Source organism: Mustelus asterias, chromosome 22 (genome assembly GCF_964213995.1).
Source record: "Mustelus asterias chromosome 22, sMusAst1.hap1.1, whole genome shotgun sequence".
Taxonomy (NCBI): domain Eukaryota; kingdom Metazoa; phylum Chordata; class Chondrichthyes; order Carcharhiniformes; family Triakidae; genus Mustelus; species Mustelus asterias.
In genome coordinates, this window is record NC_135822.1 from 65,217,413 (window position 1) to 65,245,107 (window position 27,695).

Here is a 27,695-nt window from a genome sequence, read left to right on the forward strand (position 1 = left end):
CTATCTTGAAATGCAACAACTGTTGTGTTGGAAAATCCAGTTGTCAGTTTTAAAATGGCAACACACCATTAAAACAACAATGAGACCGATGACTGCTTTGTTGACATTGATTGATGGAAGAATATTGTCCACAAACCAAGACAGCTTCTTGCTGCTCTTTTAGTTATGTCGTGGGAGATTCAACATCCACATGGGCTTTCAGAACAAGCAGACAGGTTCTTTGGAGCAACATCTCATCTGAAGGGTGGCACTTCCAACATTGCAGCACGCCCTCAATATTAGAGTGGCAGCCCAAATACTGGACTGAACCCTGGAAAGGGACTTGCCTCCAGAGTCAATGACAGAGGTAAATGTGGTTAGTAAAAGATACCTTTGGAGTATTATAAATTTGAAAGATATACAATAAGGAGTCTGTAGACCTTCCATATGACAAAGTGACCAGTGAGTTGCAGCCACTCCCTGGGAAACACTGTTGAATATTGCATCACCAAGATCCAGTCAAATGATTTCATCTTCAGTTGCAACTGATCCTTCTAACACATGGGGGAGTGAATGTTCTGTGAAATATCATTCCAGATCCTAAACTGTGCGTGTGTTTCAGACAGAGGTCTCTCACAGCACCTGGCACAGGCTTTTCCCTGGAGAGTAGGAGCCGCTCTGTTTGTTATCTGGGTGCACAGCACCTGATTGGGCTACAGCATGTCGCCAATGAGTTCCACTACACTGCCTCACATCATTAAGTGCTATTTTGCACCTGTGAATTATACTTTTTGATTTTCATATTAATATGATGGAAGATGGGGGGGGAGGGGTGGAATTATTGGTTGTGTTTTCTTGATTCAGGAGTGTGCCTCGCCCTTTGTCTTTGTTTTTCTGCAATTTTCTCCCTCCCCAAAGGTGTTAGCAAGCAAATGTGCAGTTCCACACCTGTGATACCTCACCCAAGTGGCTGCTCTTCCGATATGAATCTACAGCCTCTTTACTTACAACACCATAACAAGGAAACCTAATCCTCCACTTCGCAACACATGGATTTGCTGACACCAGTTCTAGTGACCTTAAGTGTGATTCAGCACAGATCACATTTAAGACATTCAGAATGTGCATAGCTCAGTGTCACACTTGGTGGTGCATTTTACAACTCAGGGCAACATGCATCCTTGTTTCCAAAGATTTTCAGAAAGCAGATAATCATGAGATGACCACCTGGTGTTAATTTTGACTAGGTTTGGGTTGGGAGGTTGACAGGAAGATAAAGGTGATTCAGTTTTAAAAGCTTGTAGACTTTATGATCATGAAAGGAATTTAAAGACCGTTGCACATTTACTCTGCTTCTGCTTGAAAGGGACTAGAACGTGGGAAAATGACACTATCTGCAAGATGGAACTCATTAACTATAGTTCGGATCTTAAACTGGAACAGAAGTTAGTTCTGAAATCATTTCAAGATTTTAACTAGATTTCTTTCTTGGTTGGTTAAAACTGAATTGGGAAGTAATTTTAATCCAACCCATCCAGCAGGAATTGCCAGGATGGAATTGGGTGCCAGTTTTACACTTTGCCCAATGTTACTTTGCATTGAATCAATGTCTTCCTGTTAAACTGAGCCCATAAACAAAACAAACACAGCAATGTCATTATGTTCCAGTTTGCACTCTGTTGTGGGTTAGCTGGAAGCCAGTTTGAGTGCAGAATTGCACATCCCAAAGTGCATTGCAGAATAGCCTACATGATGTCATTGCCTGACTCGAGTATGAACTCTGAGGTGACTTCTACACGCATTAATGAATCAACCTGAAAATTCATTGAGCAGAAACTTTAAATACAGCCTGCTTTAAGAGGTTATTGTTTCTAAACCAGAGTCTAACACCATCATTGTATGATAATTGGTCCACAGACCTGAACGCTTCCCCAGCACAGGTTTGACTCACTAAAACGGCAGGATGCTTAGCCCTAGTGTTCTGTTTGTGGATCTAAAATGGATCCAGAGTCATTCCAGATTTTCGGGAATGTCTAACAGCATGCTACAATCAAAGTACAAGACAAAGAATAGTTGAGTAGTTCCTTACCTGCACATCACTTCATGTGTGAGGAGTACTCGGCACATTTCAGGATTTTTATTTTGACCCTCGTAGATTATTGGCTGCAATGGAAGTTAGAGAATGGTTGGTAACCTCCAAAGCACATAAAAGGTAAAGAAAATTAGAAACAGGAGAAATCCTTCAGGCTCATCAAAATCTAGCCCATCATTCCCACCAGATCCTTCAATCCTTTCTCTCTGCAGATATACATCTAATCATGTCTGTCTACTTCAAGGCTGTTCCTTGATAACTTGTTTTGTGATTCAGGTGAACATATCATGCCTGACCTCCCTCCTAATTTGTGGAGTGATATTTGAGTTCTTCACAACAGTGAATCATTTGAATGGCTCAATTTGCCAATTTTCTTTATAATCTTGAAAACTTTATTTGAGTTTCTTTAACTCTGTTTTTTCCAAAGAATGTTAGTTTAACTTTCTGATCATTTCCTGAAAACCTAAGTATCCTGAAACCTGGAATAATTTTGATTGTCTGCCTCTGCGTCCTCACATTGCCAGTGGCATCTTTCCAATTGTTTATTGACCAAATAGGGTCTGACCCATGGCTTGTAAAGTAATAATGCAAACTCTTATATGCATACTTTTAATAAGTGAAATAAAGAAATGAATTAATAGGACCAAGAAATTGATTCATATTTGACAAAGCAAATGGATCAGAGGTTTACAATCAGTGATTGATGCTTCCCTTCAGCAGCTTGGCAGAACTTTTTCTTGTTGACGTCAGGGGATAAGGTACACAGCTGTTAAATGTATCTAACACTTAGGGGACTCAGTAGTTCAGTGGCTTAGACACTATCCTTTCACCTCTGAGACCTGGGTTCCAATTCAACCCAGACTGATGGGATGAAAATTTCCTCTTGCTGTCAGCTATAACCATCCCCAAGTGAAATGAGATCTGTCTGACTGTTGGCTGAAAGGGTCCCAAGTGAAATACGTTTTGGGGGAGTCACAACCCAGTTCCTAGTGGATGTGAGCCAACATCATAAAGCGGCAATCTCACTCAGAGTGGCTCCAGGCATGGCTGGCATAGAAATAGCAGAAACTCACACTGGAGCTGTGGAGGGATTTGTGCTTGGAAAGTTAGGCATTGTTAGGACAGAGTAGAGGGAATTTCTCTCTGTGTCCACTTGTAATTGACATTAACTTTGTAGGGCTAAAAATGGGCATTCTTCAGCACAAAATACATTAACAAGTCAAACTAAAGATCTATCATGTTTGCATCACTGTAAATATCATTTCACACCAATTAGCACCAAGTTGGCCCGAAGCAAAATCATCAGTGACATGTACTTCATGCATCGAATATGTATGAGTAGTTCTGATAAACGACCATCAATCTGAAACATGAACTTTATTTCTCCCTCCTGGCCCACTGAGAATTTCCAGCTAGATTTGTTGTTCAGATTTCCTATATCTGCGTAATTTTGCTGTTCCTTAGAATCCCTACAGGGCAGAAGGAGGCCATTTGGCCCACTGAGTCTGCACCGACTCTCCGAAAGAGCATCTTACCCAGGTTCACTCCCCTGCCTTATCCCCGTAACCCTACGCATTTACCATTGCTAATCCACCAAATCTACACATCTTTGGACACTATGGGGCAATTTAGCATAGCCTATCCACCTAACTGCATATCTTTTACAGATGTATATTAAGTTACTGGTCACTTTCAGTTCACCTAAAAATATTTGCCAGGTCAGTGCATTTATTTTCCATGAGTCATAATTACTGATTCTTGCTGCATATCACAATAAACAATATCCCTTTCTCCAGGTTACTTCCCTCCTTTTCTGAAAGTGCTGATGATGATTGGTGTGCAGTTCCGCACTTGGCGATAACTTCAGTGTACCTTTCCTGAGATTAAGTTTAGACAATGGCTGTCAATGAGACCTTTGAGCTGAACAAAGAACAAAGAACAATACAGCACAGGAACAGGCCCTTCGGCCCTCCAAGCCCGCGCCGCTCCCCGGTCCAGGATTGAATCCTGAATCCAGGATCCCCGCCCAATTTTCCAGCCTATCTACATACCAATATCCTATCCACCGAGCTGTCCCTCACAGCTACGATGCTTTGTTCATTACAACCTATTAACTCACCCCCACCCCCCTATTCCAGACCATGTGATCCCCAGGGAGAGGCGAAAACCCAGAGTGAAAAACCCCAGGGCCAATATGGGGAAAAAAAAATCTGGGAAATTCCTCTCCGATCCCCTGAGGCGATCGAAACGAGTCCAGGAGATCACAATGGCCCTGATCGGAAAATGCTTCCCAACCCTAGTCATTTCCACTTCCATGAACACCATATGAATTCCCTGCCCCCGAGACAGGTTCCCAACTATCCGCAGTCTCGCTCTGTACTGGCACCAGCAAGATGATCATAGAATGAAGCCTTGAAACGAGAAACAAGGAACAATTAGCCCGCGCCGCTCCCTGGTCCAAACTAGACCACTCTTTTGTATCCCTCCATTCCCACTCCGGTCATATAGCTGTCTAGATAAGTCTTAAACGTTCCCAGTGTGTCCGCCTCCACCACCTTGCCCGGCAACACATTCCAGGCCCCCACGACCCTCTGTGTGAAATATGTCCTTCTGATATCTGTGTTAAACCTCCCCCCCTTCAAAGAACAAAGAACAAAGAACAGTACAGCACAGGAAACAGGCCTTCGGCCCTCCAAGCCTGTGCCGCTCCTTGGTCCAACTAGACCAATCGTTTGTATCCCTCCATTCCCAGGCTGCTCATGTGACTATCCAGGTAAGTCTTAAACGATGTCAGCGTGCCTGCCTCCACCACCCTACTTGGCAGCGCATTCCAGGCCCCCACCACCCTCTGTGTAAAAAACGTCCCTCTGATGTCTGAGTTATACTTCGCCCCTCTCAGCTTGAGCCCGTGACCCCTCGTGATCGTCACCTCCGACCTGGGAAAAAGCTTCCCACTGTTCACCCTATCTATACCCTTCATAATCTTGTATACCTCTATTAGATCTCCCCTCATTCTCCGTCTTTCCAAGGAGAACAACCCCAGTCTACCCAATCTCTCCTCATAGCTAAGACCCTCCATACCAGGCGACATCCTGGTAAACCTTCTCTGCACTCTCTCCAATGCCTCCACGTCCTTCTGGTAGTGCGGCGACCAGAACTGGACGCAGTACTCCAAATGCGGCCTAACCAGCGTTCTATACAGCTGCATCATCAGACTCCAGCTTTTATACTCTATACCCCGTCCTATAAAGGCAAGCATACCATATGCCTTCTTCACCACCTTCTCCACCTGTGTTGCCACCTTCAAGGATTTGTGGACTTGCACACCTAGGTCCCTCTGTGTTTCTATACTCCTGATGACTCTGCCATTTATTGCATAACTCCTCCCTACATTATTTCTTCCAAAATGCATCACTTCGCATTTATCCGGATTAAATTCCATCTGCCACCTCTCCGCCCAATTTTCCAGCCTATCTATATCCTGTTGTATTGCCCGACAATGCTCTTCGCTATCCGCAATTCCAGCCATCTTTGTGTCATCCGCAAACTTGCTGATTACACCAGTTACACCTTCTTCCAAATCATTTATATATATCACAAATAGCAGAGGTCCCAGTACAGAGCCCTGCGGAACACCACTGGTCACAGACCTCCAGCCGGAAAAAGACCCTTCGACCACTACCCTCTGTCTCCTATGGCCAAGCCAGTTCTCCACCCATCGAGCCACTTCTCCTTGTATCCCATGAGCCTTAACCTTCTTAACCAACCTGCCATGTGGGAGCCTGATTCTTTCTGTACAAGCAAATCAGGAGTTGCTGAATAATAATCAAGAGTAGCAGATAATTCCCCTGTTGAGCCCTGGATTCAGGGATGACCTGTATGACCTTTAGGGACCTTTAGGGGTGGCACGGTGGCACAGTGGTTAGCACTGCAGCCTCACAGCACCAGAGACCAGGTTCGATTCTGGCCTCAGGTCACTGTCAGTGTGGATTTTGCACGTTCTCCCCGTGTCTGCATGGATTTCCTCCGGGTGCTCCGGTTTCCTCCCACAGTCCAAAGATGTGCGGGTTAGGTTGATTGGCCATGCTAAATTGCCCCTGAATGTCAGGGGGATTGGCAGGGTAAATAAGTGGGGTTATGAGGAGAGGGCCTGGGTGGGATTATTGTTAGTGCAAGCTTAATGGGTCGAATGGCCTCCTTCTGCACTGTAGGGATTCGATGATTCTCAGCTGCACCTCCCACTGATGAACGAATTCAATGCAGACTAATCTATATATGCTACTCAGTTATGCACCGAGCAGTGTGTTTATCCCAACAGCCATGTTTATCTCGGGATCAAGTGGGAAGTTTTCTGGTTTTCCATCTAATCCTGATCGCCCTTTCATCCCCGATTTTAACCCCTCCACTACTGACGGCCGTGCCTTCAGCTGCCTCGGCTCCAGCTCTGGAATTCCTTCCCTTAACTTCTCCCCATCTCTACCTCACTCTCTTCTTGAAAGATGTTCCCGAAAAACCCTCCTCTTTGACCAAGCTTTTGGTCATCTGCACCAATATTGCTTTATCTGTCAATTTTTGCTTCATAATGTTTTGGGTTCAAGGCACCCACTAAATGCATTCCTTTGACAGGCTCAGCAAAAATAATTAAAGCTCAATGCCACTCTCTGATGGATTCTTCGAACACTGAGCGAAGGAAATGGAGATTAAACTACAAATCAAATCAACATTTGTCCCCTTGTTCCAACTGGTGTACAGTTTACATCCCTCTCTGGTGAGTGGGGGAGTTTTTTTCCATCTCATTTGTGGTGACATCATCTTTTAAATAGTTTTAAAGTTTAGTTTTAACGTTCTTAAAGTTTAAAGTTTATTTATTAGAGTCACAAGTAAGCTTACATTAACAGTGCAATGAAGTCACTGTGAAAACCCCCTAGTCGCCACACTCCGGCGCCTGTTCGGGTACACTGGGAGAATTTAGCATGGCCAATGCACCTATCCAGCACGTCTTTCAGATTAGTCGTATTTGTAATTAAATAGTTTTTCCCTTACAGGTTACAAGATCACACGACAGGCTCGGATGATGGACGCCATTCTGATCCCACCTTTGCAGAATATCAGTCACACTGGTTTCCCAATCCAACATTAGGTCGGTAACAACCTCTACACGTGTAAGGAATTGGGGTCTGTTGTCTGTATTATGCAGTGACAGCCATGCTTTTAATAGTGACAATGTTAGATGATAAGGGTAATCAACATGGTCTTGCACCGCTGCCGTTCAGTGTCAATTCCACTCAATTGCCTTCAGAATAGTGAGTTTGGAAGACATTTGGAGGGTCTTCTGCAATGCTCTTTTGGAGGGTCATTGATCACATAGATTAAAGGGCAACAATGTTTTTACCTGCTTGGTCACAGAATCGATGAGTCGCACGTACAGGTCTTGTTCCGTCCGCATACCTGCGCAAAAGCAACACGTTAGCCACAAGAAACCTTCTGTTTTTTTTCAATCACTTGCAACTGATTTGACAGAAAACGGGTCGCAGATGTGGACGATCACAGAGGATATTGAATAATTCCAGACGTTTTAAGCTCTGTTCTCCTGTCGCGGAACCAGATCTTTCTGAAATTGCTGCCGTACTTACTGTCACCAATTTATTCACTAGCCCCGCAGTCGTTCAGAATATAACTTTCCTATCCCATGCGGCAGATTATATGCTGTATAAGGTCTCATTCATTATGGATTTATAAAAGCAATGAAGTAACTAGTTTAAACTGACTACACGGTGCATGCAGCCTTTGGCAGAAAAAGGCAGCGGCTGTGAACAGAGGATCGTATTGACGAATGGCTCTGTTTTGCTCCAGTCCATTTCCAGGGTGGCCTCAATTTTGGATAGAAGTAAATTACAAACCCGTGAAGCTAACGGGGAATCGCCGCTAGTTTAATGGGTGGACAGCAGGTTGCTGGCTTTTTGAAACCCGCCTGTCCACATCAAGTCAACGGCTCGGTCCCGATTTTAACTCCGTGCAAAGTGGATGGGTTTACAACAAGTTTAAATTTCGCCCGACCGGTCACCGCATTTGACACCAATTGAAGGATTGGGGAGAATTTAAAATAGTTCAGCCTCATAGTTTTAAAACTCGTTTAACTCAGTAACCAGTGAGATGTCAACTGGTTTGTGCCATTTGCTGCATTTTGTGTATTTATAATTGGGTGTAGTTTTGCGAAAGTGTAAGCAGTGTCCACCCCACCCCCCCAGACATTTTGCGGTGTCGCTGACTGGAAGAGACAGATGAACTCGTAGCCCCGGCTCATAGCGGGACATTCAGGACGGACTTACCATTGCTGTAGAGTAGCTGCAGCTTGTAATGTGTCCCGTTGTTAGTTTTGTCGTTTCCCGGCTCCTGGAAGAGAGATTTCGCACCATTCAGAGATTAATTTCTCCCTGACCTGTTATTTCTCGACGGCGGGCGCGGGGGGGGGGGGGGGGAGATCGTCGCCGTTACAAAGATAATGCGGGAGCAACTAGCTCCATTGGATTAATGTCCGAAAATCGACTTTAAGCCTCAGAGTTTAGTCCCCGAATGACTCCCGCCCCGGGAGGGGCTCTTGGAATCAACAGAGGACATTCAAAGTCTCATTTCTGTAAGGCGCTGGTATTCATTTATTGAAAAAAAATGTATTCCATTAAAATTAGGTTTGAACTGACGCGAAATCGACCAAAACGAGCAGCGGTGGATTTCTACTGAAAGATGACATTAATTTATAGTTATAACTTTCAGAATGACAAAAGAGAATTTGATCTATTACACCGGATATATTCACAGCAAATGCCCAGAGCTGAGCATTGAAACTCTTACTTTTTATCAACCAATGTCAACAGGTCATGTTCTTTGCAAAATAAAACCTTCCATCAGATATCTCAGAAACAAGACAGAATATCCTTGTTGACGCCAGCAGGTGAAAGATTATTTATAATTGCCCGACTTCACCTCCTTCATCTCCCCGACCGATTCTGGACGCTTCGTCCCCAGGTCAATCTCAAACTGGGTTTGAGTTGTGCAACGATCACTCCCCGCAGCTGAGTTTCCGCGAACCGGGTATATTCCCAGCCCGGGATTCACGCTCCATTCCCCCTGAAAGGCTGGCAAACAAGGAGCGGAGTCAGACTTTGTGATCTGAGGATTGCACAGTTGAAGACTGGTCGATAAGGTGTAAAATGCAGCCTTGTGGTGCTGCGGACGGGGTGGAGGGCTGACAGAAAGCTCCGACTGAACCATGGTCACCCGGAGGCAGTTGTTGCCGCTTCTAAACTTCGATTCAATGTTATTTACTGAACACTTCTGAGTCTCCCGGCTTCATCGCAATTAAGCTTTGGGACGGTGAGGCTATGTTACTAAAATATCTGAAAGGTTTGGCACCTAAAAGGGACATTTATTGGACTGAAATGTTATGATTTAATCCAGGTTTTGGTGTGGGGTCAGTAAATCTGGAGTGTATCGGTGGTTTGTTTCAGGAGATTGAAAGGCGGAAGGTGTTTAGGCTGTCGGTCATTCAGCTCGCTTCTTAATTAAAAGCAAACTTCCTACACATAGTCACCATGATGGGCCAACACCAGTTATTGTTATTTTTTTTGTCGCTCAGGTTAAGGTGTAAGCCGCGTTCTTGAACTCACCAGGTCTTTCTCCACGAAGTCTGTGAAAGTGGTTCTCTCAATCTCCACTGGCTGCCCCTGTCTGTCGTACAGCGCCAGAACGAAGTGGAAAAAATTGGACTTTCGCAAGTTAGACGGGGGCTGTTTTTCGAAATGTGCTCTGGCCAGAGCCACGCCGCTGAGGAGGGAGAGAGGAAGGGAGAGAGAGAGGGGGTGGGCCGGGAGGGGGGGGGGGGGGGGGGGTAAAAAACACTGATTAACTTCCCAAACGGCAAATGGAGACACAGTAATCGCGCGGACAGCGAACCTGCCGAATGACCATTTATCAAATCAGCTGGAAATATCCCTAAACCGCATGCCAACTTTATTTCAAGATTCAAGGTGGGCCATTCTGTTCAACATCAGTGCAAAGGAGGGAAACAATGTGCGGGGCATTCGGCAACTTTGAAGAACTATAAAGACCATCGGATGAGCTAAAATAATAAATAGAGGTGACACAGAAACGAATGACAGCCCTGCCAGAATTTGGATTTCCAAATGATTCAATTGAGTTTGTGTGTCTTTGTGTTTCACGCACTGGTAACTTAATTATTTCAACTTTAAATACTTCCATTCTGGCGCTTTTATTCAGCACCGTTGGGTGAAGGCTGTTCTTTCGCAAATATAGAATTGCAGTCATTTTATGTGAAATAGTTGTTAGGTCGGAGGACAGGGAATCTACCTGCGCAACCGGCAAGTGTTTTGAAAAATAATAATGCTTAAGATATGACGAGGAGATAGATGGTCTTCATATTCGTAAGAGGCGCCTCTGGAAGAAGAGGGGGTGTCAGAAAAAAAGAACTTTTCTATCTAAAAATGCAGCTAGGCAACATAGTTAAATATAAGAATATTGGGATAAGAAATATCCAGTCAGAACATAATTGAGAGTCAGGCTGGAATGGAGAGGGTTATGGAGGGGAGATGGTGTGAGAATTTCGATAGCCCTGTTCATGGCTAAAAGCAGTCAGCAATTCTTTTGCGGTGACTTAAATTGGAGGAAACCTAGTCGCTCAGAGAACATTTGGCGAGTGGGGTAAATAATTCTACATCATTCTACAGACAGGACGGGCACCGATGGCTGACTTCCTGTTCTCTGTCTCGTGTGATTGGGTTTTATTAAGAGATTATTTTCATTTTTCAAAAAATTGAGTTCACGTGAGAAATGGAGCAGTTGGGGGAAAATGAGTGCAAGGATCCTGATTCAATCCCATTTCAAATTTTGGATTCTGAAGGTTAAAAAATCAAATTTTGACATGCCTTTTAAAATGTTAGTGAAGGTCTTAAGATTTTTGCATAATTTTCTTCATAAATAATAATGGATAACATTGTTGCTGTAAAGTGCGGGTGGTTGTTTCAGATTGAGTGTGGACATAATTATCTCTTCAGTGTAGACAGTTCATTTCAGGTTGTCAGTTGTACGACCGTCTCAGGTGTGTGTGTCCTTAAAATATTATCGATGGACTTTGATATGCTTAATTCCTGCTCTACACCCGGGAGGGGTGTTCACCAAACCTGAGCTAAAGATTCCAGCCCAACGATTCTGAGAAAAAGATTGATTTGTCATTTCATATTTGCCTTTTGCCTTGGTCTTTCCTCGACTGTTCGGTAAACATTGACCGTCCCATTTTAACCCGTTATTTAACATATACTGGTACAATGTTTACATATCATTAGAAATCTCTCACAGTACAACTGGGGATGATGACAGCAGTACCACAGGGACAAATGGAAGTGCCGCTTTCTCGTTTCACAAAATTGATTTCTCCCCCACAACCGCCTCCCTCCCTCGACACCCCCCCCCCATCAACCCCCACCCCCCCCCCCCACCCCGCCCCCCTCCACACACACTCACACAGCCCGGTCCCTAAGCAACTTCTGGTCGGCTGAATTTAAAATGTCGAGACGGAAAGGAAATGAATTACTTTCGTTTTGCTTCTTGATTTGTGTTAACGGGACTCTGCCGTTTTTAAGCGCTGGGAAAGCGGGTGGGTGTGAGGTTGCAATGCGGTTGTCACGCTAGCCAAAGATTATGTCTACTGATAAGCAGCCTGTCGTGTAGTTCTAGTTTAGTTTGTCCTTTACTGTACCTCTGTGCCGCTACATTGGCGGCCACCACCCCAACGGTCCGGACCCAAGATCGAACAGCGTCCATTCCGCTCCCAGTCGATTTGTCCTTGATATCAGCCCCTCCTCTAGGTAAGTGCTCCTGAATCCCAAACATTTAAGGTAAGAGTTAAGAATTAATACTTTTTTTAATCTAAAAAAAGGACGATTGCAGAATTCTTCAAGAGTAGAAAATCCCAGAACAGAAAGCGCAGCGTTTCTTTCACACTGTTCAAGTTTCACAGATTTGGTTAGAAGTTGTTCTAAAAAGATCTCCAATGCCACAGAGTTCGCTGAGGCGGTTAGCAGTGAAGTTTTTTTTAGAGATTTATCCTCCTCTGGGTGCTGTCATCCTTCAAGCAGAAAACCATCGAGGAATCGATCACGGGCTAACAAGCTTCATCTGCCTGCCGAAGACGGGAGAGACATTGATCCGCACACAAACACACACACACAAACAGTGAATGTCCTTAATCCAGGGCGGTGGAAATGCAGAGATGAGGGGCCTCGGAGTCTCTCACCGGCTCTGACATCTATAGCTCCATTCCGCAATGTCCTGACTCTAATGAATGATTCCCTGTGCGGGAGGGCCGAAGCAGTAACTGACAGCTCCGAGGGCGTGTAGGAGGCGTTCCTGCTACATTTATGCTTTCTGAATCAGTGTTGGCCATTTTCAGATTGGATAAAGTATGTGATTTATGCACGCCTTTCTCCCAGCTGTCACCAATAGGAAGCGTATTATTACCATAATGTAGGGATGGAATGTGGAAAGTCAGTTAAAACAGTCTTAATCCAAAGATTCACGCAGATTGATCTAGTGTTTGTGGTGTTATAATCCATTGTGTGCGCGTGTCTGTTGGGGAGGTCATGCACTCTCAATCCATCAATTCCATTCTCGTTCATTACTTGTCTTTCTGTCTCAGTTCCTTCCTTTCAACCTCTATTCCTGTCACTTTGACTAGCCGTGTTACTGTGTCTGTCCCTGTCACTCTAGCTGCATTCATGTCTCCATCAGCAATACTGTCTCTGTCCCTTTCACTCTCTGCGTCCCTGTCACCCTTATCTGTGTCACTATTTCTCTTTCTCTTTTTCCTGTCGCTCTGTGTTACTTTCTCTGTCTCACTCCATGACTCCACCTCTATCTCTTGTCACTGTCTCTCTCTGTCTCTGTCACTCTATCTGTGTCACTGTCTGTCTCTGACCCTGTCACTTGTCTGTATAACTCTCTTTCTCTTCGTGTCACACATTCTCTCTCTCCCTGTCACTCTATCCGTGTCACTGCCTGTCTCTGATCCTGTCACTTATCTGTATAGCTCTCTCTCTGTTCCTGCCACTCTCTCTCGTCACTCTACCTGTGTCACTGTGTCTCTATCCCTCTCAGTCCATCTGTGTCATTGTCTCTGCCTCTGTCTTTTGTTATTTCCTTCTGACTCTGTCACTCTGTGTCTATCTGTGTTATTCCCTATCTCTATCTCTGTTCCGGTCTGTGTTATACTCTCTCCCTGTCCTTCATTCTATCGGTGTCACTGTCTCTCTCTGTCACAGTCTGTGTTATGGTCTGACTCTCTCTCTCTCCCTCTGTGTGTGTTCCTGCTACTCTCTATCTCTCACACTCTTTGTCACTTTATCTGTGTCATTGTCCCTGGCTTCAGTTGTTTCCTCTGTCTTGTCCGTATCTATATGTATTACTTTTTCTCTTTCTGTCCGTCACTGTCTATCTGTTTCTCTTTCACTGTCTGTCTCCCTCTCTGTGTGTGTGGCACTGTCTCTCTCCGTCATTGTCACTCTCCTTGTGTCACTGTCTTTAGTTGTTTTTATATTCGGATCTATCATTGTCAATATCTTCCTTTCTGTTCCTACCCCGCCCAACGTATTATCACTGACCCTCTTTTCTGGCCACCGTCCCTTATTTTGTCTTTGTGACTGCCCCGTCTCTCTTTCTCTCTGCCTCTCACTCTCTTTCTGTTCCCGTCTCTGTCCTCTTTCGTTTCTGTCTCATTCAGTGACACTCACTCTCATGGTAGTTAGCACTGCATCCAGATTTATACTCGTCGATCTTTTCTTCCTCCTTCTCCTGGGGTAGCTTCTCCGTTGGGTTTAGTTGCTCTCAATCTTGTAATTCAATCCCCTTTTCACCGTGATGCCTCTCTGATTCTTTGATTGATTCGAAATCCATTAAGTTGAGGCGTGCAACACAAAACTTTGACCCGGTTGGGTTGTGAAAAACGACTTCAGTCTGACATTAAACTCCTTTCACCTCGCGCGGTATACTGACCCTCAGCTGTCACTGAACTACTCCAGAAAATCAAATGTAGTCTAAGAAAAACAATGTTAAGAATTATTTTCGAAGTTTCGATGAAAACAACCTCTGCCCAGAACATGTAAGAAACTATTGAGGGGACGTGATTATTCTAAATCCCTTTCCGCCCAAAACACTAATTTTAATCTTTATTAATACATATTAAACATTATATTTCTCAGAGATCGGATCGACCATCTGATAATGTCATAGATTTAGGTTCAGTGATTACAGATAATTTATAGTCATTGAAAACAGCCAATAAATATCAGGGTCATGTTCTTCAGTATTGTTATGAACTTCTATGATAATATGGGACATGAATCATTGTGACCTGTTGGAAAGTTATCAGTCAGACAATGAAGTTGACCAGTCTGATAAACATTTTATCGGAAAGCACTTTTCAGATATACGACCCTTCCGGTCGTTTTCTAAACATGTTGGGGACGAGAAACAAACCGGGGAGAAATTCTCCGCCTTCGAGAAGGGGGCTTGTTTCGATGTGTAATCGTTTCATGGTCCAGTTGGAGCATTTAGCAAGCGGCCGGCTCAGTGTCTGTTTTCAATGTTAGGTTTGTTTCTCAAGGGAAGGAAGTAGGTTGGCAACAGCAGCAGAATCGTTAGTCAGGAGGCTCTGAGACCTCGGGGAGGGCATGGGCCGGGGCACGATGGAATTGAGTGAGAGGTGGTGGGCATGGGACGTGGATAATCCAAAAATTGAACCTGGGGATCTACAGAGTTAGGATCAAGTAACCAGGGCACCAGTCCGTTTCCATCCAATGTATTTATTCTCCTCCCTCCCCAGGATGTATTCATTGCATCATGTTTTGAAGACTGTTCGTCAACATTTGAATATAACTGTTGCACCGGGGAAGTGACTTTATTATCCACACTGTTTGTTGGGCCGTTTCTCTTGCTGTTCGCTTTTGAACACGGAACGGTAGACGTTCACAGACAGGGGGACGCTTGGTATGCAAACAGATTTAGTGACAAACAATGAAACTCCGCTCACAGACCATCTGCCGGAGCGACCCTCAGCTGTCACCCAGATCCCTTAAAGGGGCAGATCCAGCTGATATTTTTTATCGGAAGTTAAACAAATTGGATACAAGAATACGGTTACCCTGGAATAGCACAGGGAACAACGAACGTCTTTTTAAAAAATATGTATCGGAAGATACACCTACAGTAAACGCCAGGGCGTTATCATCACCATATATTTAACTATAATTTTTCTTTAAGTTTCATTCATCTTTATGGAAACAAATTAATGATAATTCAGCTGTATAATAAATTAAATCGGGGAGACATAACAGAGAATCACCAAAAGTGTTTTATTTTGGCCTCCTGACTTACATATTATAATAGTCACTGGACAGACTTAAGGGTTTATCCGGTGCATTTTTTTTATTCATCTTCGTTTTCAACTCACAATGTTCCCCGGTAAAACAGAGGAATGTCAAGGGCGAGATAATGGGCTCTCGGCCCGTTATTCTCCCTAAAGCCTAACACACAAACGTGGCGCCAATGATTTGGCTTTTTCACCTGGAGAATCATCACGAACACCTCACCTTATTTCAGTAAATAACATCAATGTTTGAAAGCTGCTTTTCAGCCATTTAAATTGTTGCCCTTTGTCCACCTCAGAGAACTGCGATTTTAATATTTTGTTTGGGGAAAATATAACGCAGCTCTTGTTATGAAAATGAATTTACCTGGCAGCGTAAAAATCGGAGAAGTATTTCGATTAACGAAAATAAACTCTGATTACCGGATTAAACGATGATTTTTTTTGGCACCGAAATATGTAATGTGTGATATTTGAAATCCTAATCATTCCAGCTCCAATTACTCATCTAATGTCTTGATTTATTATAATTCGATGGTTTCGCTGAACGGTTCCGTGTTGCCTTGATTCAGATATTATTTTACAATGGTTCCGTTGTGTCTGGCTGATGGAGACAATAATGTTTGTGAGAGCAAGCATTGGAGTGAAGTCCAATAACGGGACAGCTGCCGGCAAGCGGCGAATAATCTGCTCGAAAGTAATCAGTTGAGTTTAGCCATTGTTTAAATAATAGTTAAAATGCCGCGATCTGAAGGCGGTTTTCAATTGGGATTTGTCTGTTTGGGCCGTGGGTGTGGAGAATGCTAATTGACGCCCTCTCCTCTCCATCCCCTTCCCGCCCGTATTGAAATCTTTCCGTTGCTGCATAGTGTGAGGCCCAAGGACAATAGGAAGGCGTGTGCCAGAGCCCCAGGTCTAAAGGGAGCCGTCTGTCTGCGGGGCCACAGCCCGGGGACAGCGGACATTCAGCCGGGTCAGAACCCTGGCCGGGCCCAGCCAGCTGCCACGGGGAAACTGTGCAAAGACCTGGATAACAATGATCCAGACCAGATATTATATATCATTATAGTAAAGGTTCGAGATATCGACTTTAAACAAATATCGCCGTCCTTTGAAACTTAGAAAATAGCCTCAACTTTTCCCACAGTATCTTAATATGATCGATATTTATATCACACATACTTATCTTTTATATGCGCCTGTGTGCATGTCTTTCTTTACAAAACATGTTCCGACGCCATCACGCTGTTTTCTTACAACCTTTCAACCTTCCCCTTTTTATTCTAAATTCTGCAGACTTTGAAAACGCAAGCTTGCTGTTGACCCGTCAAGGCTTGATCTTAAGTTTTACTCGTTTCCCACAACTTTGGTGATGTTCTGCGCCGAAGGACTGGTCCTTCGGCCAGTCCTGTCAATTATCTATGACATGGGTGATTGAGGAATTAACATTATATCGCGTGTTTGATAACTGCACGGATATGCGGTGTGGCTTTATGTGGCACAGGATTAAGTGAAGTATCCAACAGTTTGCTGAAACGGATGATCATTAAATCTATCAGATCGAAATGCTCATTCAACATTGGAGACAAGGAACCTGTCACACGACACATCGCGCGGACAGATGCGCAGATCATTAAAATGGATTAAACAGATACAAGTTTACACAAGTACCCGTGTCGCGCCCGACAGTTGCTTGTGATTTTTCATTCAGTGTAGATTAACATGACAATAATGATTTTCACAATTGACACGGGGAGATATACCGCGCAGCGCCCCCCAGTCAGACTGTGTGACACTCACTCAAAGAGTTTTAGTTTCTTTTTCCATTGACGGACTCGTCGATCTGTACCCCTCGCCCCACCACCTCCAACCCTCCCCACCCCCGCGCCGTAAAAAAAACCAAATGTAATGGTTAACGAATCTAACCTGATTTTTAAAATCTTAACTTGCATTAAGTCCGTTTCGTTTCTCGTGTCAACCCATCCTGGCCGTCCCGCAAGATTTCCAGACACTTTGCTGAGGCCGGTCCTGCCAGGTCTTGTGAAACCAAGAGGAGAAATTAAGGATACTCAAAATGGTAAAGAGCGTTATCCGATCGCACACAGGATCAACAATATTGTGTGAAACCGAAGCCTTGGTTTTTATACAGCATTTTTGGGCCACATTTTTGGACGGAATGAATCCTAAAGTACAATTATTCTAATCTGATAAAGTGTCCTGCTGATATTTTTTATTTTGTTCCGACAGTGGACTTGTATATAAAATGCACATTTTTTTGGAACCAAGGATTTACTTTAAGTTTCACATTACATGCGATGAACAGACGGTAGGCGGTGGTGGGTTTTTTTGGAGGGGAGGGGGGGATAAATAGATTGATTGAATTATTCCTCCTCAATAATCGTTATGTATTTACATGCACTCTCACAATTAGCAGGCAGCAGTTTATATCCCATAAGAAACGCTGAATATTAAAACTGTGAGGGATAATTGGACCTCCTGCTGTTCCTGATACGATTATGTCACAGCCTGGGGCGAAGTTTCATCACACACAGTTTTTGAACTCACTGCATCCATCGGTCCGATGGGGTATTTATTTATCCGGCGCGTATCAATTATTCGTAAAATATGTGCAGTGCTGGCTGCAAAGTTTTCAAAACGACCCCCCCCCCTCCACACACACACACAAGCGCGCACATCGCCCCCTCATCTTTGAGAAGGATATAGACGGCAAACATCCTGATCACAGTCCTTACAACCCACACTTACCCAAGTTCTCCTCCGTCCGGAGAAAAATCCCAGTTAATGTAATTAGCTGCGACCAATTTAACGCCATGCCCTCATTTTATATAAATAAAAGGCATTTATTTGCTCGTTCGATTTTTTTAAGGACGGGGGGTGGGGGGGGGGGTGTCCTGTGCGCTTTCTAGTTGTGAATTCAACCGAGGCTGTTATTAATTTTCTGTCTCACTGTATATACGCATTGGAATAATTTTCCGGTTTGTTATGGTTCACGTTATCGATATCACTCACCGTTATTGACACTCCCTTTAAGATCCCTCTTCCCAAATTATTTTTGTCAATTTCGGGTACATTTCACTTCCCCCATCGCCCCCTCCATATACACCACCCACTCCCACTCCACCCCCCTCCCCTCCGCAATTTGAGTTGATTTCAATATTGACACCAGTCGCAATAAAACAAGTTTAACAGCTAAACTATCTATGAAATAGTAACACAACAGAACTCCGCTCCCGCCCCGAATACCGCTTTAATTATGAGATCAAGAAAGATTGAGACGGAATTTGAAACATTGAAGAAACACTAAAATTTCCTTGATAGAGACAGATACACGAATTCATTGATAGGCAGCCAGAAAGACACAAGAGAGTGGCTCATACATTAATAAATAGATACATAAGAATACACACCTGCAGCCCAGGCAGTATGTTGAGTTTTCTGAACTCAGTGCTCTGAAGTGCAGTGATTTAGCGCCAGTCTTATGAGTGCATCCACTTCACTGACTTTTCCCGGCGCTTTTTGCAGGCAAGATTACACCATGGGTTAACTCTGCCCTCAAATCAAAGTCAACTCGCGTCTCGGCTCCTTTGTTCAGCAGATGTTGCACCTCCTGAAACCCACAGGAGGCGTTTGAAAATAGCACCGAGCTTACTGAGGACGAAGAGCGCCACGCCGTGGCAGTGATCTGTGTGTCCGTCTTCTTTTTTTTAAGCAGCTTCTCCCTCCCGTCAATCTTCTCTCTCCTGGTTTTGCATGGGATGCTTCTCGCCGTGTGTTGCCCTCAACCCAATGGGTGTTATTCTTCACATGCGAGCTTGGCCGGAGAGTTTCAGCAGCTCTTCCAGATTACTGCACGGCTCAGTGCTGTTCCCATATTGCAAGAGTTTTCTGATTGGCGTTTATTTTCAGAGTTCGCGCATGCAACTTAGAATTGCACGCAGAGGAACTTTGCCAGCCAGGCATGTACCCCTGGCATTCACAGATGCTGCCTTTCATCAGGGAAGAGAGACTTGCACTTTCCAGCTCTTACACGACCTGGGTATGTCCCAAAGCGCTTGACAGCCAAAAATACTTCAAAAGCGTTGTCGCTTTTGTTGTCACAAGAATACTGATAATTTTTCTTCACTGAATTAGGGATATTGAGGCATAGATCTGGCAAGCTTGCAGCACAGTAGACCATTCAGCCCATTGTGTTTATGCTGGCTCTTTGAAAGACCAATTGAACAATCCGAAACTACCCCAACTGAGATCGTGGTCAGCTGCCTCAGTAGAGACAGGAAACCAAATCTGATCAGGTACCAAAAGAGAAAATGCTGGAAAATCTCAGCAGGTCTGGCAGCATCTGTAAGGAGAGAAAAGCTTTGACAAAGGGTCACCTGGACTCGAAACGTCAGCTCTTTTCTCTCCTTACAGATGCTGCCAGACCTGCTAAGATTTTCCACCATTTTCCCCTTTGGTTTCAGATTCCAGCATCCACAGTAATTTGCTTTTATCTGATATCAGGTATGAATTGCACCAGGACACATAGTTACACCACAGAAAATTTGTTCATATAAGTTTATTTTCTGACTCTTTTTTGAGGCTTACATTGTTTCAGCACTTCACAATGGCACTATATCCCAAAGTGCCTCACAGCCAATTTACGCACAGGTAGATCCCACAAACAGTAATAATGGTTGTTACTATGTGGCTAGAGACCAGTAACGTTTTGTTTCAAGTAGATGAAATTTACTTACTAAGAGAATAAAGCCACAAGATTCCATGGTTTCAAATGAACAGCAGAAGCTTTATGATACAAGAGTCAACAAAGCAAAAAGTCACTATTCTACCTTATACTCCAACATCCAGAATTTACATGATGTAAACATGAATCAACAGGCAATCTGGTCAAACCCAAAGCACAAACTACACACCAGAGATGGCAATCACGATCAAGACAGTTCCTACAAAGTTCTCAGCAACCAAACTAGATGTCAGTGATCACTGTGAGTCACAAAAAAATATTTAAACCCTATCTTCCTCACAAGGAATTTCAGCTAATCTCTTTCAAAGAAATAGCCACTGATTTCTTAACAGCAGCTCCAACTCAGCCTGGAAGCACTCTTACTTATTCTACCTGCAATGAACTGTCAAGCAATTGTATTCCAGCTCAGATTGCCCCAATGACTGCTTGCTGCCCAGCCGTACAGTCACTTTGTCTGAAACTGTGTCCCATGGTATTTGCCAGGCTGCACTGTGGAGTCTATACTCAGGCACAATTCCAGCTCCTCAGGTGCGCTGCTGCCAGTGACTGCTCTGGGGTTCTTTGATCCCCAACTGCCAGCTTCACTGAACACCTATTGCCCTGGACTATTCAAGTGCTCCAGCTGCACAATGCTAACCCTATTCCTCTGCTCCTGATGAACTGTCACAGGGGCTCATTTTGCACCTAAACCCCCAGTCACCTGAGCAAGTTTTACATAAAGTCATGCATTTGTTTTGCATCCTTCTGAGAGAGCACACAGGACTCAGTTTAACATCCTATCCAAAAATGAAACAGCAGTTCCTGCAGTGCAGACCACGTTTCATGGTCAGGTTTTCATACTATCTCCCATTCAGGTGCATTGCTGCTTCAAGACATATGGCTACAATTTAAAGATACCAGTTTGCTCACAGTGTCCAACCAAGTGCCACAGACACCAGTGAAAGTGCTGTCAACTTGTGATGATACTGTGTCTTTAATAAATGTATTTTTCTCATATTTCTTGTAAAGGATATGTTTAAAAATTAGCTCTCTTTTACATGGTGTCGATTTGTCTGCATGAGGCAGCTCATATGCTGAGAATACTAGCTAATGATTGATTTTAACTTAGGTGTATTTGTTTTAATCTGCGCGAATGCATTTTTGTTTATTTTGGTTTTTTCCTTGGGGTTTCAGAAGGGTTTTGATTAGGTTGATTGATGGAGGCAGAGACATGTGATTGGGCGGAGCTAAGCTTACAGGGAAAACACAAAGTTCTCTTTTATTTTTCAACAGTCAGATTCTGCCTGGTCCTGAAAGAAGCAAGAGGTCTCTCTCTCTCTCTCTCTCTTTCTCTCTGTAGAGGCTGCTGTTTGGGACTGTCAGAAGGCAGGTGTCTCTCTCTCTCACACACACACACACACACTCCAGAGGTGTTCAAAGGGTCTAGGATTGTTAACAAGTACAAGCACATGAGTCTGTGGGTTGCTCACTATTTGAAGAGGAGTTTAAGTATATAAGAGGAATATTACCTGAATTGGAACTAATAGAGACAGGGTTAGCAGTTAAGAATTGTATCTTGTTATGTTTAAGTATTTCAATTGGTTAAAATTAAGATAATTCATTTGTTACAGCACAACCCAGTGTGGCAGGCAGCAGTAATATAAACAGAAAATGCTGAAAAAGCTCAGCAGGTCTGGCAGCATATGTGGAGAGAGAAACAGAGTTAACATTTCAAGTCTGCATGACTCTTCTTCAGAGCCAAAGAGAGGGAGGAATGTGATGGATTTGATATTGTTTTAGAGGGAGTGGAGCAAGTGGAGCAAAATAGGTCAGTGATAGGTGTGAGACATTGCTGGGAGACATTGCACAAAGGTGTCTCCCAGCAATCCAAGACAAAGGAAGTGTTAATGGCAGTGTTAAAGACTATATGTAGATGGTGCTAATAGTGGCAGAAAGGTAAGATAGCAGAACGTGTTAATAGGAAAACAAAGATCAATGCTCAGTGAAAGCAAAACGTAAGAACAAGTGGCAGATGGCCCTGTGGGGTGGGGTGGGGGTGAGTGGTGGGGCAGCGGTTAAATTGGGACAAAAAGAAGCTGGAGGAGAAAGTTTACAGTCTAAAGTTGTTGAACTCAATGATGACTCCAAAAGGTTGTAATGTGCTGAATCAAAAGATGTGTTCCTCATCCTCGTTTTTTCAGATTTCCAGCATCCACAGTATTTTGCTTTTATTATGGCAGACATCAGTGACTGATTTTCTCATGTAATGACCAGATCATCTGTTTTTTTTCAATGATGTTGGGTTGAAGGATAACTATTAACCAGTACACCATTGATTATTCCCTCAGTGTTCAAAATAATGTCATGCAATCTTATTTACATTCTCCTGAGAGAGCACACAGGATTCAGTTTAACAGCTTATCCAAAAAATAAACAGCAGTTCCCACAGTGCAGCATTCATTGCTGCTATGAAATGACAACCTAAATTTGTGCTCAAGTCTCCAGAGTAGGACAAACTTGCATTTTCTGAATCAGAAGCATAGAATGCTACCCACTGAGCCACAGCTGACACTAGAGTGTTTATAGACCTCAGTGCTTATATGTGCAAAATTGGAACTCACCAGGTTTATTAGATTGCCAAATGTACTCATTCTCTAACTGTCTTTGTCCCTCCCCTGTGAAAAGCAGTTGGCCGAGGTCACGAACTCTGCGTCTGGGGCAGCAAATTCTTTCCTGCCCAATGCATGTTCTTTTAGTCCCAATACCAATATAATCCAAACCTGACGAAAACACTGTTCTGTCTCTTGTCAAAATACACACTTTGGATTATTATTCAGTTGCTTTGGGGCAAATGAGAATTTACAAGTTGATTTTAGTTACTTGCATGTGTCTGATTGCTGTGCAAGTTCGAATTTGCAATTCCAAATGGAATTAAGAGATTTGACTGGTAAAAACTGGTTGAAAAATGAAAATAGGAGCCTCAAAAAATATGAGGTGGAGTGCTCACTCACAGAATGTCTCATGTCATCCTATTTTTATCTGGGGTTCATAACCTGTCAATGTTGACTGTCTATGGGGGGAGAATGTGCAATGGGAAAGGTGCTGGAGACTCTTCATACCCGTGGAACTAAACCCAGCAAGACTCAGTGCTTCCAAGGAAGGAGAAGGGAAAGGCAGAACAAATTATAAACGACACAAGCAGAAGTGAAGTGCAAGCAAAGAAAAACAGCCATTGTTCTCTGGTCATGTTCACATTACTGTTTGTGAGATCTTGCAGTGCACAAATTGGCTGCCATGTTTCCCACATTACAACAGTGAGCAGATTTCAAAAAGCACTTCAATGGCTGTAAAATGCATTGGGACACCCTGGGATTGTGAAAAGCACTTCCGAAATACAAGTCAAGATGACTCAACGCTTCATAAATGAAGGAATGATGAGAGACCTCTTGTATGATAATAATCACTTCAACATATTGTTTTTTGTAGAATCTTAAACCTTTATTCATGCTTCCCACAGAAGTTTCCTTTCCTTATAACAAGTACACTTCCGACAAACTTAATCATGATGCTTTGCACAACATATCATCAGGGAATAATGAACTCTTGAACTAGTAGTTCTGGAACTCTGCAAACTGGTGGAAAACACCACATTACAAATCATGTGTCACACACTAAAGATTGCAAACTGAATTTTATTAATAAGCTAAATTCCACAGAAAACTGAATCAGCATCTGTTCCAAAGCAAAATGGGTTGTTCTCTTCAGAACTCTACTCTGAAGCCTGGTGAAAATCTTTGGGTAAAGAATAAACCTCACCCTGTTCCTGCCATCCCAGATTTTGAAGATTGGTACAGTAAAATCAGCAACTGCAAAATGTTTCTCCATTCATTGATTTTCAATGGGACAATGAAAGATTGAAAAACTTAATGAATGGGCAACCGTCCCATTTCAGAATATTCCCCGCCAGAACATACTGAGAGAAACATAAACTTAGACCTGAGCACTCTCAATAATCAAACAGGATTTGACTTAAATTTGACTTCTGCCCCCTTCTATTGCCCCCATCTTTCTTGATGGGACAAGCAATCCAGGTGATTGCTCTGATCCTTCTTGGCACAGCCAAAACAGATGCATTATCTGCTGCACTCAAGATACAAAACAAACCCCTTGACAATGAACAAATGGAAACATCAAAAAACATACAAATTGTTATTCTAAGTACCAAATACACATAAAAATATCAGGTTGATAGAAGCTTCTTTAGCATTTAAACCCCAAGCTGTCATGTAAATAATACTCTTATTGATGATTATTTTCTGTGGGCTCCAGTTTGGACTGAAGATTTGTTGTATCAGTAGGGTGAATATGGGGCTGAGTACAGTTATTGCCTTAACAGTGATGTAAGAGAACACATGAGCTGCACCAAGGGTCAGTTGAGTGTTGGGCAAAGCTGTGTCCACCAGCAAGTATGGAGACAGTCCCTAGCTTGTACCCTTTACTCTACAGTCACTCTCCAAGTCAGTAAAGGCTTACAGTGAACTTATATGTGACTACATAGATTTCTTCAGACCGACAGAACTGTAACCAACACACAATAACTTACGTTATGCTGGAAAACCCAAGGCTAGAATTTTACACTTCCCACCTCCTCCTCCAACCATCCCCCAACGAGTTCTGAGGCAGGGGAAGTGTAAAATAGCAAGAGTGGAATTCCCTCCTTTTTCCCACCCAACCCAACCTGGTCGCTGGAGCAGGCAGGAAGCCTGCCCTTGCCCCACTTAAGGCACTTAAGTGGCCACTTAATGGGCACTGAAGGGCTATCTCCTGCCCAGCCTCAATTTTCAGGCTGATGGGCAGATGATGTGGCAAGAGTGAAAGTTGGACCCTTGGAGGACGAGACGGGGGATTTAATAGTGGGAAATGAGGAAATGGCTGAAACTTTAAATAAGTTTTTTGTGTCGGTCTTCACGGTGGAAGACACAAATAGTTTACCGAATATTAACGATAGAGGGTTGGTAGGAGGAGAGGTACTCAATACAATTAATGTTACCAAGGAGGCAGTGCTTGGTAGACTAATGGGACTGAAGGTGGACAAGTCCCCGGGCCCAGATGGAATGCATCCCAGGGTACTGAAAGAAATGTCAGAGGTAATAGCGGAAGCGTTAGTGGTTATTTATCAAAATTCGTTGGATTCTGGGGTAATGCCGGCAGATTGGAAAATGGCTAATGTTTAAAAAAGGAAATAAGACAAAAGGCGGGTAACTACAGGCCGGTTAGCTTAACGTCTGTAGTTGGGAAAATGCTGGAATCCATCATTCAAGAAGAAATAGCAGGCCATCTGGATAAGAATGGTTCGATTAATCAGCAGCATGGATTCATGAGGGGAAAGTCGTGCTTGACGAACTTGTTGGAGTTTTATGAAGATGTGACTAGTGCGGTTGACGGAGGGGAACCGGTGGATGCGGTGTTTTTGGATTTCCAAAAGACGTTTGATAAGGTGCCTCACAAAAGGTTGCTGAAGAAGATTGGGTCACACGGAGTTGGGGGTAGGGTGTTAGCGTGGATTGGGGATTGGCTATCCGACAGGAAGCAGAGAGTCGGAATAAATGGGTGCTTTTCTGGTTGGCAGATGGTAACTAGTGGCGTGCCACAGGGATCGGAACTGGGGCCTCAACTATTTACCATTTATATAGACGATCTGGAGGAGGGGACTGAGTGTAGGGTAACTAAGTTTGCAGACAACACAAAGATAAGTGGAAAAGTGAATCGTGTGGAGGGCGTAGAAGGTTTACAGAGAGATTTGGACAGGCTGAGTGAGTGGGCGAGGATCTGGCAGATGGAGTATAACGTTGACAAATGCGAGGTTATTCACTTTGGAGGAAATAATAGCAAATTGGATTATTATCTAAATGGAAAAAATTACAACATGCTACTGTGCAAAGGGACCTGGGGGTCCTTGTGCATGAGACGCAAAAACCCAGTCTGCAGGTGCAACAGGTGACAAAGAAGACAAATGGGATGTTGGCCTATATCGCAAGGGGGATAGAATATAAAAGCAGAGATGTCTTGCTGCATCTGTACAGGGCATTGGTGAGGCTGCAGCTGGAATACTGTGTGCAGTATTGGTCCCCTTATTTGCGGAAGGATGTATTGGCCTTGGAGGGAGTGCAGAGAATGTTCACCAGGTTGATACGAGAGATGAGGGGTGTTGATTATGAGGAGTGACTGAGCAGATTGGGTTTGTGCTCGTTGGAATTTAGAAGGCTGAGGGAGGATCTTATAGAGACCTATAAGATAATGAAGGGGCTGGATAGGGTAGAGGTGGAGAGATTCTTTCCACTTAGAAAGGAACCTAGAACTAGAGGGCACAGCCTCAAAATAAAGGGGGGTCGGTTTAGGACAGAGTTGAGGAGGAACTTCTTCTCTCAGAGGGTGGTGAATCTCTGGAATTTTCTGCCCACTGAAGTGGTGGAGGCTACCTCGTTGAATATGTTTAAATCACGGATAGATGGATTCCTGATCGGTAAGGGAATTAGGGGTTATAGGGATCAGGCGGGTAAGTGGAACTGATCCACTTCAGATCAGCCATGATCTTATTGAATGGTGGGGCAGGCTCGAGGGGCTAGATGGCCTACTCCTGCTCCTATTTCTTATGTTCTTATGTTCTTATGATAAATGGTGATGGAAAGCCAAAATTGAACTAAGTTCTATTGTCAGTGGGATTGATGGTGTCCTCCCCCTTCTGGTCTAATGTCCAGTGACCTGTAGACTTCCCTCACCATTCCATCCCTCCCCCATCCAAGCTATGCCCTGAGACACCAACTGTCCTCTTGTGACCCGTTAGGCCTTCCCTACAGCACCTATACCCCGCCACTCGCATTTGCATCATTTCTTGGCACTTACTTCCAGACAGTTAGCTGCAGTGCCTCTTCTGGCCACTGCACCACTGTTCTTGGAATAATTAAAGGGCTGCCAACCAATCTGAATGACCAGCTGTTCTTCCTGGTGACAGGCACAAGTCCCACCTTTTGCCAATCAATGCATGCCACAGCATGAAATGGCATTGGAGCTACTGGCCGAGTCCCAGCCATCCTGAGAATTCTGACCCCAAAACCTCACAGAAAATGGCAAAAGAAAGTAAAAAGCTTGAAGAATAAATACAAGAAAACAATCTGACATGAAAATAAATTCCAGAAGCACAGGTGCAGAGGAAAGATCACCAAGAAAAAGCTCCAAAGAAAGTCATGGAAGCTGAAGGCAGAGGTTTAAGATTCCTTGCTGTAGCATAAGTCTTCATTGCATTTTGGAAGTTCAGCTTCAAATCCCAGAGCACAGGGTCAGCAGACTGGGTACAGGTGAGCTAAATCTTTTCAGGTTCCAGACTACAGAAAGTCCCAAGAAATCTTTAAAATTTTCAGAATCAGAAATGCAATTTGAATAAAGTCATTCCT

General features: G+C 43.7%; 1 protein-coding gene across 4 annotated transcripts in view; it reads right to left on the reverse strand.

Annotated features, from left to right (window-relative positions):
- The window catches only part of LOC144510145 (transcription factor COE2), a 264,281-nt gene extending 245,167 nt beyond the window's left edge, over nucleotides 1-19,114 (reverse strand). For 2 of the 4 annotated variants that reach the window (XM_078239524.1, XM_078239523.1), the window contains exons 1-5: nucleotides 11,841-12,119; nucleotides 9,736-9,892; nucleotides 8,401-8,464; nucleotides 7,464-7,519; nucleotides 2,069-2,142 (exon numbers count right to left, since the gene is read on the reverse strand). In XM_078239524.1, coding sequence (XP_078095650.1) covers nucleotides 2,069-2,142; nucleotides 7,464-7,519; nucleotides 8,401-8,464; nucleotides 9,736-9,892; nucleotides 11,841-11,974 — 485 coding nt within the window. In that variant the 5' untranslated portion in view covers nucleotides 11,975-12,119. Of the gene's footprint in view, nucleotides 1-2,068; nucleotides 2,143-7,463; nucleotides 7,520-8,400; nucleotides 8,465-9,735; nucleotides 9,893-11,840; nucleotides 12,425-17,429; nucleotides 17,541-18,931 lie in introns of those variants that run through there. The other 2 variants (XM_078239525.1, XM_078239522.1) reach the window with 2 other exon arrangements.
- Between the last annotated feature and the right edge of the window lie 8,581 nt (nucleotides 19,115-27,695).